Source organism: Apium graveolens, chromosome 3, assembly GCF_009905375.1.
Source record: "Apium graveolens cultivar Ventura chromosome 3, ASM990537v1, whole genome shotgun sequence".
Lineage (NCBI taxonomy): Eukaryota > Viridiplantae > Streptophyta > Magnoliopsida > Apiales > Apiaceae > Apium > Apium graveolens.
The window spans coordinates 55,066,236-55,086,501 of NC_133649.1; the positions used below are offsets into that span (position 1 = coordinate 55,066,236).

Below are 20,266 nucleotides of genomic sequence, written 5' to 3' on the forward strand. Positions count from 1 at the left end.
CTTTCGTCTTATGTTAAATATGTGTATCAGTGAATGCGCCCAGCGTCCACCGGTTTTGCCTAGTTTGTGCTATTTCTGAGTATATATTTCTTATAAAGATATGTGTATTACCAAAAATTCTTTCAGGATATGTGAAAAATTGTGACATAGTCTGCTAATTTGCCCACTAACAAATTTTTAATTAGAATTACAACGGTTGACCCAGTTCTAATTAGACTTACCCGGTTCTAATTAGACTTCATCATGTCGTATACTTTCGCGTAATGTAACTTCATGTTTCGTGTATTATATTAAAAAATTATATTTAACATTTATTCCTTTATACGTTATTAGTCCACCCTCCTCGAACAATCTTAGCATAAACCCATCTTTAAAAATCTAAAAAATTATGCTAACATACTTTATTGCAATACAATAAACTAAAATCCAAGACAAAATCTATGATTAGATATCCCTATACTGAAGAAATCCTGATAATATACTCTAGAGTCTAGAATATATACAGCAGGCAGTGCTTAACATTTTGGTAGTGCACACTTTTAGCTCCCCTGTGTTTGTTTTGTTCAGGTTTCCTCAGTGTTGATACTTGATAGCCCATCAGCTTTTGGCCTTTTCTTCCCTTTTCCTCAGCCTCAGGGGGGCATCACAACATTTTTTAACTTAAAACTGGCCCCCATCAATTCCCATTCATTGTATCTGCATAAACCCTTATTTGTCACCACTACATCTTTTTTATTTACAAATATAATAATACCATTTCTTTTTATTTCATTATTTATATTCAGATCTTCCCAGTTTTCCTCCAACCTCACTAAAGCTCTCAACTTCTTTTTCATCAGTTTGGAGAATACCCTTTGAGTTTCTTGATCTCTCTCAGCTATCAATTTGTGTAAGTTCTAAAAAAGACTCATTTTTTATTGTTCTTTACCAATTGTGTGGATATATGTGTAAATCTACTTATGTTTACTGCTGTAAATCCTTGTTTGATGTTTTTTTGAGTGGTGAAAGTTGTTGTCTTTTTCTTGATTAGTTGATTTTGGTGGTTGATTTTTAGAGATGATTTGTATGTGCTTTTTTGTAAAGTTTGTGTCTTTTTCAAATTGGTTGTTGATTTGTGTTGATATTATTAGTTGGAAATGAGATATTTTTGAGGCGGTGATTTGGGTTTTGGTTGATTTTGCATTGTAGATTTAAGAGGTATATTGAGGGGTGGATTCGATGGAGTAGAAAATGTGGCAATTGATGTGATTTTGTGTATGTATGTTGGTGTATAGCTATAAATCGAGTTTGATAAAGGGTTTCTAGGTTACGGGTTTTTTTGTAAGTTTGGTGAGAGTCCCTTGTAGTAGCGGAAAATGGAAGGTAATTTGCAATCGGGAAATATGCTTGGAATGGGGTCGTATGGAGGACTTGACTTGCAAGGGTCTATGAGAGTGCACCATCATCAACAACCATCTTCACTCCAGCATCAACATAATTCTAGTCCTAGACAAGGGCCGATTGCTCATCCGTCGATCCATGAAAATTTTGCCCGTCCAACTGGAGGCAGACAAGATTATGATCAGACAGTTTCTATGGCTGAATACTGTAAAGTTGATAGGGGTAAGCATTCTGCAAGTGATGATGAGGAGCTGAATTTGACAGATGATGCTGCTGATGGTCATAGTCATGGGAGTAGAGGAAAGAATATTTCACCCTGGCATCGAGTGAAATGGACTGATACAATGGTTAGAATTTTGATAACTGCTGTTTCATACATAGGCGAGGACGCTGCTGCGGAGTACGGTGGTGGGGCAAGAAGGAAATATGCAAATCTACAGAAGAAAGGTAAATGGAAATCGGTTTCAAAGGTTATGGCTGAAAGGGGTCATTTTGTTTCACCTCAACAGTGCGAAGATAAGTTTAATGATCTTAATAAAAGGTATAAGAGACTAAATGAGATCCTTGGGAGGGGAACTTCTTGTGAAGTTGTTGAGAATAACTCACTTTTGGAGGTGATGGATCACATACCGGAGAAACTGAAAGAGGAAGTTAGGAAAATTCTTAGTTCAAAACATTTGTATTATGAAGAGATGTGTTCTTATCATAACGGAAATCGGCTGCATCTGCCTCCAGATCCTGAATTGCAGCATTCTTTGAGGTTGGCTCTCAGAAGCAAAGATGATCCCGAGAATGACACAAGGAAGCACCCACACCATGAAATTGACGATGATGATCAAGACATAGAGATGGAAGATCGAGATGTGGAAAATCATGCATCCCATGGGGATCACAAAGAAACATATGGGATGGCAGGGGTTTCTTTGAAGAGGGTTAAACAATGTCGGGGTCATGAAAGTAATGCCTTTGGTAAGTCCGTCTCTTCTTTGGACTGTAACAGAACTTTTAACTCTCAAGCACAAGTTGCTCATGTTGATATGAATCAAGTATTACCAGAAGTTATGAATGCAAATGTGTCGCAAGCACAGTGGATGGAGCATCATTCAATGCAAATTGAAAGACAGAAGCTACAACTTCAGGTGCAGATGTTAGAATTGGAGAAAGAACGGTTTAAGTGGCAAAGATGTTGCAGGAAAAGAGACAAAGAGCTGGAGATGATGAAAATGGAAAATGAGAGGATGAAACTAGAGAATGAGCACATGGCATTAGAACTGAAGCACAAGGAGATGGGCACAGATAACTGATTACTCTGTATCTTTATACTTGCAATTAGTTTGAGAAGTTTTAGCATTATTGTGCTGTAGACAATAATACATAAAATTGAATTGGAAAACTTGTGTTAGTTAATGTGTCTGCTGGCATATGATAAATTAATCATTTTTATTATCTAGCTTTTATCTTAAAGATTTAGCCTAATATTTATAAATGTGCAGCATCTGGGCCTCCTTTAATATCATCTTTTTGGTACTTTTTTTTTCTAACGCAACTCTTGAACTTGTTACTCTAGATTGTAATTTGGTTAGCGGCATGATACTTTCGCTTTGTACTGTTAATATCATTTTGCAGTTTTATTTCACTTGCATCTTGTCTCTATTGCTTACAATGTTGGAAGACCAATAAGTTTTTAAAAGGGAATCAGGGTCCCTACAATTCTTGTGTTGAGGTGAAGCGGTAACTAGGAAAGCTCACAATATCAAGACTTCAAGGCTCAAGCTACAAGCAGGTAAGTGCTTTGCTTCTCTATCAGTATGCACATAGTAGATCTTAGTATTTAAGAAACATAATACTCCTTGCAAGTTGTTTTCTGTATATGGTAGGGAAATGTTGCAATATGAAGCGGCTTGTATAATAAATATGGCCTTTTGAGTTTGCAAGACTGCTATTTTCCCCTATCAAATCTCCACTATAATGCCCATGTCTGCATATCAGAATTGCGAAGCAAATTTTATCTGATGTCTCATTAAAATGTTTTTATCTTCTTTCCTAACGGGCAATTGCATGCTAAATAATGTATGTTCATTTCTTAATGGTTGCTAGGAAATTGTTACTATCTTGTCTTCTTGCATTTAACCGGCTCATTTCAAAGTACATTAACCAGAAACAAATTTTGTGTGATCTCTCATTGTAATGTTTTCATCATCTTTCCTCGTGGCAATTGCATGCTAAGTGATGCATGTTCACCATTTTTTTAATGGTTGCCAGAAAATTGTTGTTATCTTGCATTCTTGCATTTAACCAGCTCATCTGAAGTACGATTAACCAGAACCAGATAGACAGACAAATAATCAAATGAAATAAATGGGGGAGAAAGGACTTGAATCTGAGATCCCTATCTAGACTACCATGCTAAGTAACCAGCTCATCTAAAACCTAAAGGTGGAGGAAGGCCCCAGCTGTGTCTTATATTATCTAGCAGTCTGCTTTAAACACTGAAATAGGTACCATATCGATTATAGCTTTAAATTCATTACTGTAGCTACAACATGGTAGTGGGGAGTCGGGGTCTGTTACCAGCCATCATATGGCTTCTTTACTGGTCATTGATGCTATGCAAAAAAACTTTTTTTTAAGTGGCACGCAGCTAGTTTGGATCAGTGTTCTTTAAGGTGCAAAGGCGAGGTGCGTGCCTCATTGAAGCGAGGCACAACTGTTACAATGTAAACTTCCAAATATAGATGTAATATAGACAAATAAGTTAAATTTTACATAGCATTAATCATAGTGCATAGTATATAAAGTGACAGTAAATTGTATGGCCAAAATAATATTAACATCTAGATTTATGATGAGTAATGAATTTAAGTAACATTACTTCTATACATATATAGCTAAATTCACCGGATAGCAGCAAAGTCTGATTATCCAAGCGTGATGCAGCTATGAAACTCTACTAACACTGCTATATTTGCATTTTTTATGGTAGAATGGTCATTAATACCCCTGTCACAGAACTTTTAGGAAGCAAACAATAAAGCATAGATTTCTGTTCGACATAGGTATAAATTGCTTTGGGATAAACAAGGTAAACTGTTAATGCACAGAAAGTTTTTTTCTTTCCTTATTATTTCAGTAACGCGCATCTAAGGCCTTAACTGCACCCAACGCCCCCTTATGCCTTATAAGCGCCTATCTTTTAGGCGTGCTTTTCAAAAGACTGATTTGGGTTGTAGTTCGAGTTAGGTTTCCTTAAGGTAGTCTCTCTTTGAGGACTATTTCATGTAGTCCTTGTCTTTATCTTTTTCATTAAAAAAATCTCATTATTTAATCTATGTTGTATTTTTTGACAGAATGAGGTTTGAGACTGAGAATGCTGTGCATTTTCATTGTTTGTAGATATTTACGACTCATGAGGTTAGTTATGTTATAGTTTTAAAGTTATTGTCCTTTATTGTCTCGACTCACTAGGTTAGTTACGTACTACTTTTAAAGTCATTATCAATATGCCTAATGAGATATTTATGTTATACAAGCTTGATCTTTCGATACCTAAACCTACTTGTAAAAAAATTTCATTCTTTTACCTTTTTTTGAATGTGCTTTATGGTTCTGTTCTATATCTAACAGTTTTGGGCCCAGTTCCCTCAAAAATTACAAGCTGAGTATATTCAGTTTAATGAATTATTTTTCTTCAAAAAACAATTCGTGGTTATCATAGCTTACCTGGTCTTGGTAATAGCTTTTGGGAAGTTGAGTTAAATGTTGATTGTTTTTTAGACTGTCATTAATTTCTTAATATTGGTATCAACTAATTTATTTCGACATCAAAGCATCACAGAATAATTGGTTTCAACAAACTTAAGATACATATGTACATATATTTGTATGTACATATGTAGTTTTTTCATGACTATATGTACATATGTAGTTTTTTCATGGCCAAAAGTTATATGGCTTGTAATTAATGTTCGAGGAACCTGCGCTATTAATTTTGGAGTTTCATCCTTGTCAGAGAGTTACTGATGACGAGGATACAGAAGATATAAGTTGAAATTTCTTCATGTTTACCGAAGGTATTTAATTTTCTGCAGTACAAGAAATTCACTTGGGGGTGATCCTCTATTAGCTAACTGCAAACTAGAACAACACTGTTTTATTTTTTTTTTGAAGTTTTTATGCATTGCTGAGTCCCTTTTCTGGTTTCTTGCTTTTGGAGGAATTCTCAGCATAACATGGTATCTACGTTTCTTGAGAAACATCAAGCTTTTCTAGTCTTTCCGCTTGCATATCTTTTTGTGATCTCCCTGTATTGTCAACTTTATTTATTAGTTCATATTTCCTCCTATTTATGAAGCTTGTCTCCCTTTGTGTCAATTCAAGTTTCACGTTACGGTGTTTATGCAATTTCTGTTCATGTGTTTTAATGTTTCATTAAAGTATAATGGAAAAAGATGATCATGACATCATGTTGCTTGATGATGAACCTTGAGATACTGTTAGAGACGATGATTGCGATGAAGTGCATATCTTTGACGTGAGTAAATTTTCCAGAGGACCTACCGCAAAAGAAACTTATGCTTTAGTCTGAGTAAATTTTCTGAAGGAATAATTTTCGCAGCTGCCTTTTATTTTATCTCGTATGGATGAGATGATACATTGCTAACACTCTGATAGTGAGTTTCCGTAATCAATATTAACATGTCTATAATTTCTAGTATATCTTGCTGCTAGTTTAGCTTCATCAAGAATTACTGAATTGTGAAATCAGCATGCTCTCTATCATAATAATCAATACAACTTTGGCTTTTTTGGTAACTACATTGTACTTCTCACTCGGAAGTAGTGTATGGGTTGGATTTATGCAGACCTTACCCCTACTACTAGCCCTAGGAGTAGGTTGTTTCTGTAAAGACCACCTTTCTTTGAGAAGTATGTACACAAAATAGGAGGTGACGGTATGAGAGGTGATAGCAGGCAGAGTTGTGTCCTTGGTCATTAGTGCTGCACCAATAAATGATAGGCACCTTGATTCTCCGAAAAACTGTCATGACTGTTAGGTGATAATTCAGTTAAAGCTGATTACTAGGAGCTAAGCTAGCTCAGCCCTGTCCATTGTCCATTAAAAAGAAATGGTATCGAGGTTGCTGTAGTTAAGGTAACTTGACGTCTCCACACAATGAAATTTTACTGTATTGAAGGACGTAAATGAATGAAAAATTCCCCCCTCTTAATATATCCATTAATTTTTCACTTGGCCCTAAAATTCCATCAAAGCACTGTAACTCCATGCTGATGTTCATAGGAAATTAAAGATGATCATTTTTCTTGATGTTGAAAGTTGAATTAATTTTTTAAATGAAGAGCACATTCACCTCGTGCTTTTGTGCATAAAATGTGCTGACGGAGCCAAAGGGGTCTTAGCCTAGCAGTATCAACCAACTTTATTAAAGGAATGTTGGGTGTATGAGTATGTTAAATTATGAGAGAGTAACATATGTAGTTGAGATGTTTAATGTGTGGTTTAACATAGTTAGAGTTCCTAAATTCTCAATTACTTGAGAATACTAATGAGAGTGTGGTAATCTTTTTATTCTTCAAGAAGTGGCCTTGTCATTGCTGGTAACCTGCTTGTTGGTTATTGGGATGGAATGCTGTTTTCAAGATCAGTATTACCAGCTGACTTCATTAATCTGGTTTGCAAATATGTGGACTAGAGTATCGACATTGAAATAGGAACAGGAGTTGCTTCGTGTCTTTGTTTCGCAGACATATAGTACTTTTATAAACTGATACACATTGCGACCTTATTGCTAACAGATATTGCAAGAGACATTTATTTAGTCTGCAGACTTTCTTGCATAGTTTTGCGAAATTGCAGCAGCTTGTGGTAATTACAATAGCCACAGAACACTATAATTTATAGTGTACTCTTGAGAAAGGCTGAGCATATATTGAATTTGCCTTCTCTTACAATTAGTAGCAATAGTAAGGATTCAATCCTAACGTGTTCACGCTTTTAGCTTGCGAACTAGCAACATTTATGGTTTGTGTTGTCTGCCAGATGGCCCAGATCCTAAAACTACTAAATAATGTTTGTCTGATTTTTCGCAGAGCGCCGCGCAACTCATAGATTATTAAATCTTATCCATCTAACTTGCATGAATGATGAGGCATGGTCTTCATTTTAGTGCCGCCTTGATAATTATAGACTACATAATTTTTAAAATTGAATTAAAGTTTTAAAGCTCAATTTTCTTTTTAAAGTTACTTATTTTAAGAGATAAATTGTCAATAAATAGTAAAAAATAATAATAAGTTTTGGCCATGAAAATTGTTGTGCACCGAATTTATACAAAAATAAACATACATCAGCATATTAATAGTTAAAACTACAAATTAAAGAAACTATAAACAAAAAATCCAATCACAACATATAACATCATATAAAAAATAAGTATATGAGTAGAAAATCAACATCAAATTATTTGTTCTAACTTTCTACTCGTTTTAAATTTTAGATGTTCAATAAAATCTCATAAAAAAAAATAAATTAATGGTCCAAAATTTCAAAACCAAAATTAATAAAATAATGTAATAGGTGTAGCACAAGTGACAACACACAACATATTATGGATATATTTACAAAGGTGCACAATATATGTATCATGTATGTAACAGAGACATTTTTTTTACATGAGAAAAAGGTCACAGGGGGGCGTTAAAGTAAGCAAGATAAAAAGGGTTATCCCGTTGATGTAAATGGAGGCTGGCATCACTGAAGTGGACGTGAGTAACAGAGTAAGACACACCAAAGTCGACATCACTGTAACGCTTTTCTTTTCTTTTCTTTTCCTACTTTATTTATGCATTCAGATATCTATCTCTGTATAACACAATAATTTAATACATTCCTGATTTTTTTTTAGTTTAGAACCAGACACCGAATACAAAAAAATAATTCAAGTCTAATCTTTTGAAATTAATTTCCTTATAAAAAATATAATATTCCGATATTGTTAATTTTTTTAGGTGTGTGTATATTTAAAATTATAATAAGATATATTTTTATTATAATCACATGTGACTTTTACATGTTAATACATAACAAACTTATCTTATCTTCTAAAAATAATATAACCAAAATTTAAAAATATTCAGATCTAAAATACATCTAAACATAATTTATTATCTTAAAAATTTAGTCAACGTAATCATTTATTAATATATATATATATTTAAATATCAAAGTATAAAATTCTGAAATTTCTCCTTTTTTTGATATTTAATTTTCATTAAAATAAATTTATTTTTTCATGCTCCTCCTTGTTGTAACCATTAATTTATTGGACATGTTTATCGTCTTTATGTATTGCAAAATACGTTATTTTTGTGCTCGGTGGATTATAGTTGTGTGCTTCTGAGGATTGTGATTGTCACCATTCATTTGCATAAATGTAATACTGGCTCATATTTTTGAATATTATAATATGTTATAATCTAAGATTTCTCAGTCATGTGTTATGAACTAAGGTTATGGTCATGGCATGTGTTATGAATGACCAAGTATTGTGATTTTAGACTTATGTTATGGTTGTGTGTTCTGTTACGGTGTGTACGAGTTATGAAGATGTGTTATGGTGAAGGTAAGAATTATGGTATTTCAGAAGTTTCTTAAAAAAACTTTGATATGGCGTTAACTTTTTAGATGTGTGTTATCGTGAGAATAAAAAAATATAACCTGAATGCATAATGCATATCTATGCTATTATATTAAAAACGAAATAATAAAAATTTGGTTGTTAGTCCGTCTAATCATCGTAATTATAGTAATTTTTAAAATAAAACTTTGATAAATAGATAAAAATTCATAACAGGATTATAATATGTCTAACAGTTTTCGTTAAAACAAAAATAATATATAAAATTCATCCGGCTGGACCAAACAAAATTATACTATGGATCCAATTTTAAATATAAAATTAAAAAACTACACATAGTTAGTTGGATTTGAAAAATCGGGCTAAAATAAAATAATAAATATTATTGATCCCCCTAAAAATATTATATTATTGAACCGGACTATACCAAAATAAAAATCTTAAAAAAATATTGTGGGGTTGACATAATGTCATCAAACTAAAATAAAATAATACATATTATCCATTCGATCTAAAATAAAATAATAATCACCCCGGGTTAAAATAAAATTAAACAAAAATAGTAAGTATAATTAGCGAGATTTGGTTGATATAACGGGCTTCAAGCTAACTTAAATGTTTTTCAATTTGACACATAAAATTTTATCATTGAATCGGGTTTAAACTTATTAAACTATATAAATCTGAATATTGTTAGTTGGATTTGGTTGGTTAAGAGACTAATGACAATTCGTATAACATGGATCTCAACTAAAATTTTTTCTTTTAACTAAATATAATAATTTTTCGTAAACACACTTATAAATATCAATAAAAATATAAATTTCAATCATTATATTATTTTTTAAAACCTATGTGTATATTAATAAATGGGAAAATAAATTTTTTCGTCACCCAACTTATTTTTTGTTTAGAAACTTACCACTCAACTATAATTTTTTTTGTTTTACTCACTAATGTTAGGTTCGGATTTTTTTAGTCACTAACGTTAGGTTCAGATTTGATTGTTAGTATTTTGTCAATTTTCTATAGCATTATTAAAATATAGTGATAACTAGTACAAAAAGTGTTATATTTGTCTTATAAGAAAGCTTAAATGTGTATCAGTATCCTAGGTGCATACGGAGGAGTCGTATAATGTCTGAATTATATACGTATATTATCGGAAGGACGCATATTGTTGGTTTAAACATCTGGTCAGAACAGATGTATATACATTGTAAAAAGATACATAAAATCAGTTTATATACGTCTGTTACTTTTTAGGTGGGGTACTAAGTTCAAAACCAAAATTATTAGGAAGAGGTATCGAAATCCGTACTAAAATTATTGGAAAATAAAAAAAAATAAAAAAATTTAATATAATCAAATTAGCAAACTAATCATAAAGTACTTATAAAAAAGTAAAAAATTACATATCAATATTTTACCAAACGACACTTTCAAAAACCCAATGAAATCACCGATCACAACTCCTTCTTGCAACTCTTACCTGTCCAAAATCAAAACTATAAACCCATCTATTCTAATAGAATTGTGAAAAAAGTATATATAAAACACAAAAATATAATAATGTTGTAATAATGTGAATTTGGTATTAAATCAAACAACTCTCACAAGATATTTATCTTACAAACATAGTTTTATAATTTATTTTTAAGATTTTTTTTGTATATAAAATTTAAACGTTAAATTATTATTTAGAAGAAAAAAAATTAAAAATAATTCATGAAACTACATCTTTTAGGAGCCTTAAAATTCTTGTCAAACTCTCATCACCAAGGTAAACGTCTTGGAGACTTATGAAGTACTATATATAAATATATAAACATATCAAATCAATAAAATATTACAGATTGCCACTATATTTTAATAATGCTACCAAAAATTGACATAATGCTAATAATAAAATTCGAACCTAACGTTAGTGACTAAAAACAAATACGAACCTAACATTAGTGAGTAAAAGAAAAAAAAAATAGTTAAATGGTAAGTTCCAAATAACACGATAGGTTGGGTGACGAAAAAATCTATTTTTCCTTAATAAATATTATCAAATTATATTATTAAAATTTCAAATAAATAAGTTTCACAACTTAAATTTTTTACTTCAAATTAAATTCAAAATGATTATGTAATATTAAAAATAATATGTGAATCGCACGGGTTTCAGATTAGTTTTTATTATAACCGTGTGGTACCTTTTATAGGTAAATACGTAACAAACTTATCTTATCTCCTAAAAATAATACAATTATAATTCAAAAATATTCAAATATAAAACACATATAAACATAATTTATTATCGTAAAAATTTAGTCAACATAATCAATTATTTAAATATATTTATATTTAAATATCAAAGCATAGAATTCTAATAGATACTATAGTTACACAATATGCAATTTACCATATGTGATCATCAAACCGCGCAAACTGTAAAAACCGTCCACACCATCCTATACCGTATCATAAAATGTGATTTTAAATTTTCTGTGATCCGGTTATGATTTGAGTTTTTAACAAACCGCGCGGTACGGTTTACTATTTGACATTTTAACATCGAGATTCAACGGCACCACACGACAATTTCATATATATATAATGTATATATATATATATATTTATGGATTATAGATTCATTTCTTATTTACTATGATTTTGTGTTATAAATGATAGTTTATGTATTACAAATTATCGACATATTTTATTTTAAATTAAAAATATATTATTTTTAACTTCCTTATTAGCTATTTTTTTTATTTTATTTGTATGTAAATATTAATTATTATTAATAAATGAACAGCATAAACCGTACCGCACCGTAACGCACCGTAACGCATTTCTGTGATGTAGTTTTTGCAATTTTTGAGCTTACGTGATACATGCGCGGTTTGAAAATTTGATCAAATCGCATGTATAATTTAATTTACAGTTTGAGTTTTGAGAAAAAAAATCGAACCGTTAGCATCACGATGAGCCCTACAATTTACTCCATTTAAAATTTGAGGTACACAAAACTAAACTAATGCGATGAATAATAGAATTTAGAGATGCACAAAAAGTCCACCGGACCGGGTTTTATCCGGACTTTAAAAAGCCCGGTTCTTTTTAAAACGGATCGGGCTGGGCTTTTTTAAAAATCGGGTCGGGCCGACTTTCTAAGAAATATAAGGCCCGTTTTAGGGCACGGGCCGGGTCTGATCGGGCTGAACCGCGCTTTATCCGGACTTTTTATTTATATATTAAAAAATTATTTTAATATTTTATAACTCTAATTATGAGTAGTTTAAATATCAGAGAAAATAATATCTTGATATATGAGATAGAGTAGTTTAGACACCGAAATAAATAATTATTTTTAATGTAATATATAAATAATCATATATACTTTAACTGTTTTTTAATATTATGATATATTATTTTAAAAATCATAAAAAGTATTGTATATTTTCAAATTTTATATAAAAAATTATTTTTTTAATCGGGCTTTTCAAAATGCCCGGGTTTTTATCCGTGCCGAACCGTGCTTTTATTCGGGCCGAACCGTGCTTTTATCCGGATTTTTTTTCGATCCGGGCTTTATCCGAGTTTTTTTAAATCCGGACTTTTATCCGGTTTTTTTCGGGTTTCGGGCCGAGCCGGATTTTCGAGAAAAAGGAGACCCATTTAAAACCCGCGGGCCGAGCTGAACCGGGCCAGACTCTTTTACGAATTGGACTTTTTGGATTTTTTTCCGAATCAGATCAGATCGAATTTCGGGTTTCAGATTTTTTAAACCTCTTTTATACAGATACACGCACCTTGTAAGTTCTAAAGCAGTCAAACTGCAGGTACCCTATAACTTGCGGTATGTGGTATGTAAATCTAGAATTTGAAAATACACACATTAATTAAATGGACAGGTACCATGATCGAATCAGAAATGGTGTGTACTGACTTTGTGATATGACATGTCTATTATACTAGTCTAGATCGAATTTGCTGATCCGAGGCAATTAATTAAGGGAAGAGGAATCTACATGGGGACATCATCATTTTTAAAGTGTTTATAGTAGTAAGCAGGTACACATGCTTTCGTGTTTTTTGTTAATCTGGTACAGAGATGAAAAAAGCTTGCGGGACTGGATTTTATAAGAACTTTAAAAAGCCCGGTTTTTTTGAAAATATATCAGGTCGGATTTTTATAAAAATTGGACCGGACTTCCTAAGAAATAAAAAACCCATTTTAGGTTGTGGGCCGGGCCGTATCGGGCTAAATCAGGTTTTATCCGGACTTTTTATTTATATATTAAAAAAATAATATTTTATAACTCGAATTATGAGTAGTTTATATACCAGGAAAAATAATATCTTGATATATCAGATAGAGTAGTTTAGACACCGAAATAAATAATTATTTTTTAATATAATATATAAATAATCATATATACCATAATTGCTTCTAATATTATAATATATTATCTTAAAAATTATAAAAAGTATTGTACATTTTTAAATTTTATATAAAAGTTTTGATTTTTTAACCGGGCATTTCAAAAAGCCCGGGCTTTATCCGGGTCGAACCGGACTTTAATCTGGGCTTTTTTAAATTTGGACTTTTATCCACGTTTTTTAGATCCGAGCTTTTCGGGATTTATGCCGGGCCAGATTTTCGAGAAAAAAGGAGACCCATTTAAGGCCCGTGGGCCGGGTCAAACCGGACCCGATTTTTTTCCGGATCAGACTTTTCGGGTTTTTTCCGGATGGGATCGGATCGGATTTCGGGTTTCAGATTTTTTCAATCTCTAATGTGGTCCCTTACATTTGTAGTAAGTTACAGTGGCATAATCCCGATCTTAAATGATTTGATTTTAAATATTTAACAATACATTTTTAATAAATATAAAAATAAATCAAACTCAAAGTAACATAAACATCAATTTTTTTAGAACAAAATAAAAAAGTATGTTATTGTATCTTTTTCATTAATATTTCAACCCGAATTCGTCAGTCTTTTGTGAACTTTCGTGTTTTGTAGAAACGTTCTGTATATTTTGTGTTCTTTTGTTAAAAAATTTAAAGTAGAATCTGATCCGAATTTATATTCATATACCAATTTGTTGACAATAATCCAAATTTAATATATTCGTGTTTATCTATTTAGTATACAAAAATCTACAAATTTATAATTATGTACGGAAAAATCTAAATATAAATTAATAGAAACACTAGTTAATTAAATAATCTCGAATAGTAAATAAACAAGTTCTGAATACAAAATAGTTGAAATGTTCTTGCAAAATACAAAGCGCGTCCCATATCAAAATAAAAATTACTGACAAAAATGCAGCAAGTAGTACATGTAATATTTGTAAGGGAAGCAGTACATTACTACATTTAGTTAAAAGTTTTAAGTGAAATGATACATTATTCGTATGTAGTAATGGAAACAAGATATGTAAGTTATATTATAAATATTAAAAAAATTAAACTGAATATTAATTATATTCGCCATATTTATATATATTCGATGTATCTAATTTTATATCTAAAAACTAATTACTCGTATTGTACATGCAGTCGGATACATAAATTTATAAATGGTATGTTACTAATTAATAATAATTAAATTTATATGCATTAAATTTTTTATTTGAGTCTAAAATGTTACATAATACACTTATTTAATCATAAATTAATAAAATGACCATAAATTAATTAAGTGACGGCAAGTGAAAATAAAAAGAATATAATATCTGTTTGACAGTTTCCAAAATTACTTATAATCCAAGATAATCTTTTATTATTTCATCAACAGAAGCAACAAAATGAGATAATTTTGAAATACAAGTTATAGTTGAAAAACCTAAACAGAGCTTTTTATGCGGAAGTTAGAGAATATAGATTGAGAACAGAAGCATCTGATAACCTGTTTTAGTAAAAATAAGACTTTTTTCTTGAAAATAATCATCACACTGCCTCCGCCACTGCAGTACATGTAAGTTGCCAGTTCTATTTGTATTTATTTTGACAAACAGCTACAGGTGCACGGGGGTGTGTATAACTAATTGGTGTGCATGTGCGAATGCCAGCTTTGAGCAGCTCGTGGCTAGAGCCGGCCAAACGAGCGGTTTGGCTCGGCCCGAGCGTAACTCGGCTCGCAAAAAATTCGCCAGACTCGCCTCGCCACGTGCCGATTCAATATTCGGCACTAACCGTGTATCCACACGAGCCGAATACGAATTGTAAAATCTGAAACCGGAACCGGCCCGGAACCGGCCCGGAACCGCTCGCCAAAACCGCATCTGAATAATTATTTATAAAACGAGTAATCGGCCCGCCTAACCGCGGTTATTCGGCCCGCCTAATTCTCTCTGCTCCTTTCTACTTTATATTCCATTAATTAATAATTACATCTCTTTCAATTTTTCTTTCTCTATTATAAAAATAATAAAAATATAAGATGTACCACCATTAATTTATATAGATATATTATTAAATTTTAAAAATTATTTGAATAAAAATAAATATTATATAATCAAGCACCTCAGGAGGAACTAATCTAATTTAATATTAAAAAAAGTACAAATTTTAAATGCATATTACATGAAATGGGCGTACAAGGTACAAACATTTATTAATAATTAATTACATGAAAAGCCAACTCGCGGTTATTCGCGGTTCAATCCGCCCGCGTCTGCGCCCCACGCGCGCGCTCTTCCTCCACCTGTGCTTTAACAACCACATGCTCTGCTGCTCACATGTCTGTCACCTGCAAGTTACAAATTAAAAGTAAAAGTAATATTAATACAAAGTACAAACTTGGCTGCAAAACAATTAAACAAAAGGCTTATTCGCCTTTTATTCGCATTGAACCGCGGTTCATAAAAACCGTTTTACTCGCCTGATTCGCGGGCCGTACATGAGTTAGTACTTTCAATAACCGGATCGGCACGGCACGGACCGTTTAATTACACGGGCCGTTCACGGGTTCTGTTATAAGTAAACCGGCCCGTTAAAAATTCGGCTCGGCCCGCACGGACCGTTCGTTTGGCCGGCTCTACTCGTGGCACATGAATACAGTTACTTGCCACTCACATAATCAATCACTTTCTCATTTTCTGCTATGTAAATTTTACATATATTCGTATCGTATAGTATGAATGTATCCATATCAAAGCGCTAATTTTAAATTATTTCGACTCTCCCAAGAGTCATATTCTTTAAGTTTTTTTATACACTGTAGCCGCATGCATAGAAGGTTTAAGATAACGAAGGAATGTGGAATATTTATGCAGTGGACTGGAGCATAGTATATTGTATCATTTGAAACACAAATTTATTTATCCTGCATCCGCACGCACTAATACTTTTGAACTATGCGATGGCACCAGAATATGTTCGAAAATGGGCAGCAATATTTGATCAACGTAGGTAGGCATGGAATAAGTAATTGAGCTTGGATTTTAGGGTAATTATAAAAAAAATATTGTAAAATACGTATGTGAATTTGTTAACTTTATAAGCCACAAGTAAAAGAAGATGAACTCAAGGAACCTGTTGATGGATTTTAATCGCAGCTAAAATTCAAATAAAAGCATATAAATCGTGATTAAAACATATGAATCGATTACTAATCTTTAATAGCGATCCAAAATCAACGATCGGAGATCCTTAGCAGCTGCTCCTCAAACGTGAAGTACTCCACCGGTATCCACAAAGAAAACGACGTTAAGGAGGAGGTGGAGAGAATTAGGTTTTCTAAAAACTTTTTGGGTTAGAATAAAAATAGGGTTTATAATAGTATATTTATAGGCAAAATTTTCAGCTGAAATTTTCCATAAAATATTATTATTATTAACCCTTTATTATTCACATTAATAATTAAAACACCTTTTAATTATTAATCTTTTTTCTAAACACTTTAGAAATAATTCTCTCTCTTGATTTAATTTCCAAAATTAAATTCTTAATTAATAATATTAAGAACTTTTCTTAATTAATTTATAATCAATTAAATCTCATTTAATCAATAAAGAATATTATCTCTAAGAATAGAACATTCATTATTCTCAATAATAAATGAAAATCCAGCCAAGTTTAACATGGGAATGGAAATAATATTCCTCACAATCGAGGGAACAAAATAACAATTATTTAAAACAATAGTCTTGCCCGTAGGCATATGTAAATGAAATGATTCTACATCTTTAGCAACAACTCTTGCTCCATTTCCCATCAGTAGAATCACCTCCTCTTCCTCAAGAGTCCTACTTCTCCTTAGTCCCTGTAACAAATTGCAGATATGAGAACCACAGGCGGTATCTAATACCCAAGTAGAAATTTGATTTAATGACATATTCACTTCTATCATGAACATACCTGAATCAGAAGCGGTAGTCTCACTACCCTTCTTCTTCTTCAATTCTGCAAGGTATACCTTGCAGTTCCCCTTCCAATGCCCCACCTTGTTACAGTGAAAGCAAACAACTTTGCTCTTGGGGTCCTCAGCTTTTGGTGGAACCGGCGTTTTCTCACCTACTTTCTTCTTCTTGGAAGGGTTCATCTTCCTTTTCTTAGGATTGGAACCTTCACCAATTAGAAGAACATAACTCTTCTTAGGGGGAAAATTCGATTCCGCAGTCTTCAACATGTTGTGGAGTTCAGGCAGGCTGACATCCAACTTATTCATGTGAAAGTTCACAACAAACTGCGAGAACGAACTCGGAAGCGATTTCAAGACCAAGTCTTGGCTCAGCTCCCCATCCATGGCAAAACCAAGTTGTCCAAGACGTTCAATCAAATTGATCATCTTAAGTACATGGTCATTCACAGATGATCCCTCAGACATCCTACAACCGAATAGCTCCTTCGATATCTCATATCGAGCTGTCCTCCCTGCCACATCATACAACTCTTGTAGATGCATGAGGATAGTGTGAGCATCCATATGCTCATGTTGCTTCTATAGCTCAATGTTCATGGAAGCTAGCATGATGCATTGAGCAACATTTGCATCATCTACCCACTTACGATACACAACATGTTCATCATTATGTGCATCACTAGCAGGTTCAGTAGGCTTAGGTGAGTCAATCACGTATTCCAGCTTCTCAATCCTGAGAACAATTCTCAAGTTTCGAAGCCAGTCAGCATAATTAGGACCAGTCAACTTGTGAGCATCCAGTATGCTCCTGAGTGATAGTGCAGAAGACATAATGTATATTGTAAATCTGTAAATGATAAACACATAACAACACTTAGCAAATATTCGATTTCATGTTAAAACACTATATGAATCGGGTCTTTATTCATAAGTGGCTCCCACTAGTTTATCTAATTTATTCAACCCCCTACGTGAAAAATTAAGCATTCATAATGCTAGTGGGAATAGGGATCCTACATTCCATTACACAACCTCGGCTGTGGCACGAACCGCCATGTAATGTTCAATAGGCAGACAACTCTTGTCAATTACATCTTATGTTATTCCCTAATCAAACTTTAGCCTCTTGAATACTTGAGTCACGGCTGTGGCACGACAAACACAATATTCTAAGTCAAGTCTAACCCAACATTCCGTACATTTGAATCAGTCTCCAACGGCCCACGGCTGTGGCATGTACCGACCTTTAGATTCTTATTCAATGTACACATCTCTATGTAATAGACAAGTATTTCTTATTTCGAAATCAAAGCCCTCGGCTGTAGCACGAACCGATAATGATTTAAAAATAAGAACTACTTTTCTATCATGTTGGAAGGCTATGACCGACACAAGCCCGTTGTATCATTGGCCAATTACTACTTGATATTATTTAATTTTAGAGGGATTATATTACGTTACAATCATAATCATATTATAAAGAGATTCTTCCTTTTAAATTAAATATTTCAAATCAATAATCAATAATCAGATGATTCCCAGATCGGGTGGAGCATTGTCAAAAGGCGTCACTTAATAACCCTTTCTTACAGATAGAAATCTGTTGTTGACAGAATCATCCTTTCTCTCATATCGAAAATTCATATTCAATTACGTGTTTCATAAATACAAGAATCTCATGATTGTATTCATAATATTATTATTAAGGTTATGAAACAATTTCACTATACTAGGTTGTCTAACAAACGTCTTATGTTCATTTAAGTTCACCTAAATCTATCATCGCATGATAAACTAAGCATATATCACATATATAAACATGAATAAATATCAAGGTAGACATGTTACATCATCTAGCATATTAGTCTAAGCATTATACATCTCTATGTATCACATGAAGCATTTAAAAGCAGTTAAAACAGTTAAAAACAGCTTTAAAACACTTTCGGAAATATAAACAGTTCAAAACTTTTATATAAACAAAAATTTGATCACTCCATTAGATCCGTCTCGGAAAAACGAATCCAACGATATATTGCACGCCCAAAACGGAGTTACGAAACTCCCAAAAAATCAAATTTAATGTGGACAGTCGGGCTGTAACGCATTACATGAACGCGTTACTAGCTCTGTAACGCATTCCGGTGATGCGTCCCTTTTAAGCCATTAAAAGGTGTAACGCATTCCGCGAATGCGCCACAGGGTGTAACGCATTCCCGAAATGCACGACACCCCCCCGCGCGCGCGTGCGCCACGCGCGCCTGCAGCAGCCGCCGTTGCTTTTTCCTCTCGATCGTCGCACCTGTTCTTTTCTCTTTTCCGTGCCACCATTACACCACAGCAGGAACAGCAGATATATACATACTTGAATATATATATATATATATATATATATATACTTATCTAATTACGAATTATTAATGATACAACTTCAAAAATTCATAATAAAAAATCTATACATCATAAAATTATGAAAAAAATACCCAGACGATCTACAACACTTGTAGAACCCAGATCAACATTCAAAATTATTCTGAGAAACGATTTCTCATCAGACATAATTAATCCATAATATAACTTGTAAAAATCATAATTAATTCATACAAGCACATAAAATTCTGAAATTTTTACCACAGATCTATATGCATACAACCTATGCTCTGATACCATTGTTGGATTTTAATCGCAGCGGAGGCATGGTAAAACACTTTTACACATATAAAATCCAAATAAAAGCATATAAATCGTGATTAAAACATATGAATCGATTACTAACCTTTAATAGCGATCCAAAAACAACGATCGGAGATCCTTAGCAGCTGCTCCTCAAACGTGAAGCATTCCACCGGTATCCACCAAGAAA

General features: G+C 32.6%; 1 protein-coding gene across 1 annotated transcript; it reads left to right on the plus strand.

Annotated features, from left to right (window-relative positions):
- Positions 1–409: 409 nt before the first annotated feature.
- Positions 410–2,826, plus strand: LOC141712297 (uncharacterized). Its single transcript, XM_074515175.1, has 2 exons — positions 410–889; positions 1,189–2,826. The coding sequence occupies exon 2, from the start codon at positions 1,356–1,358 to the stop codon at positions 2,682–2,684; it is 1,329 nt and encodes a 442-aa protein (XP_074371276.1). The 5' UTR covers positions 410–889; positions 1,189–1,355; the 3' UTR covers positions 2,685–2,826.
- The last annotated feature ends 17,440 nt before the right edge of the window (positions 2,827–20,266 follow it).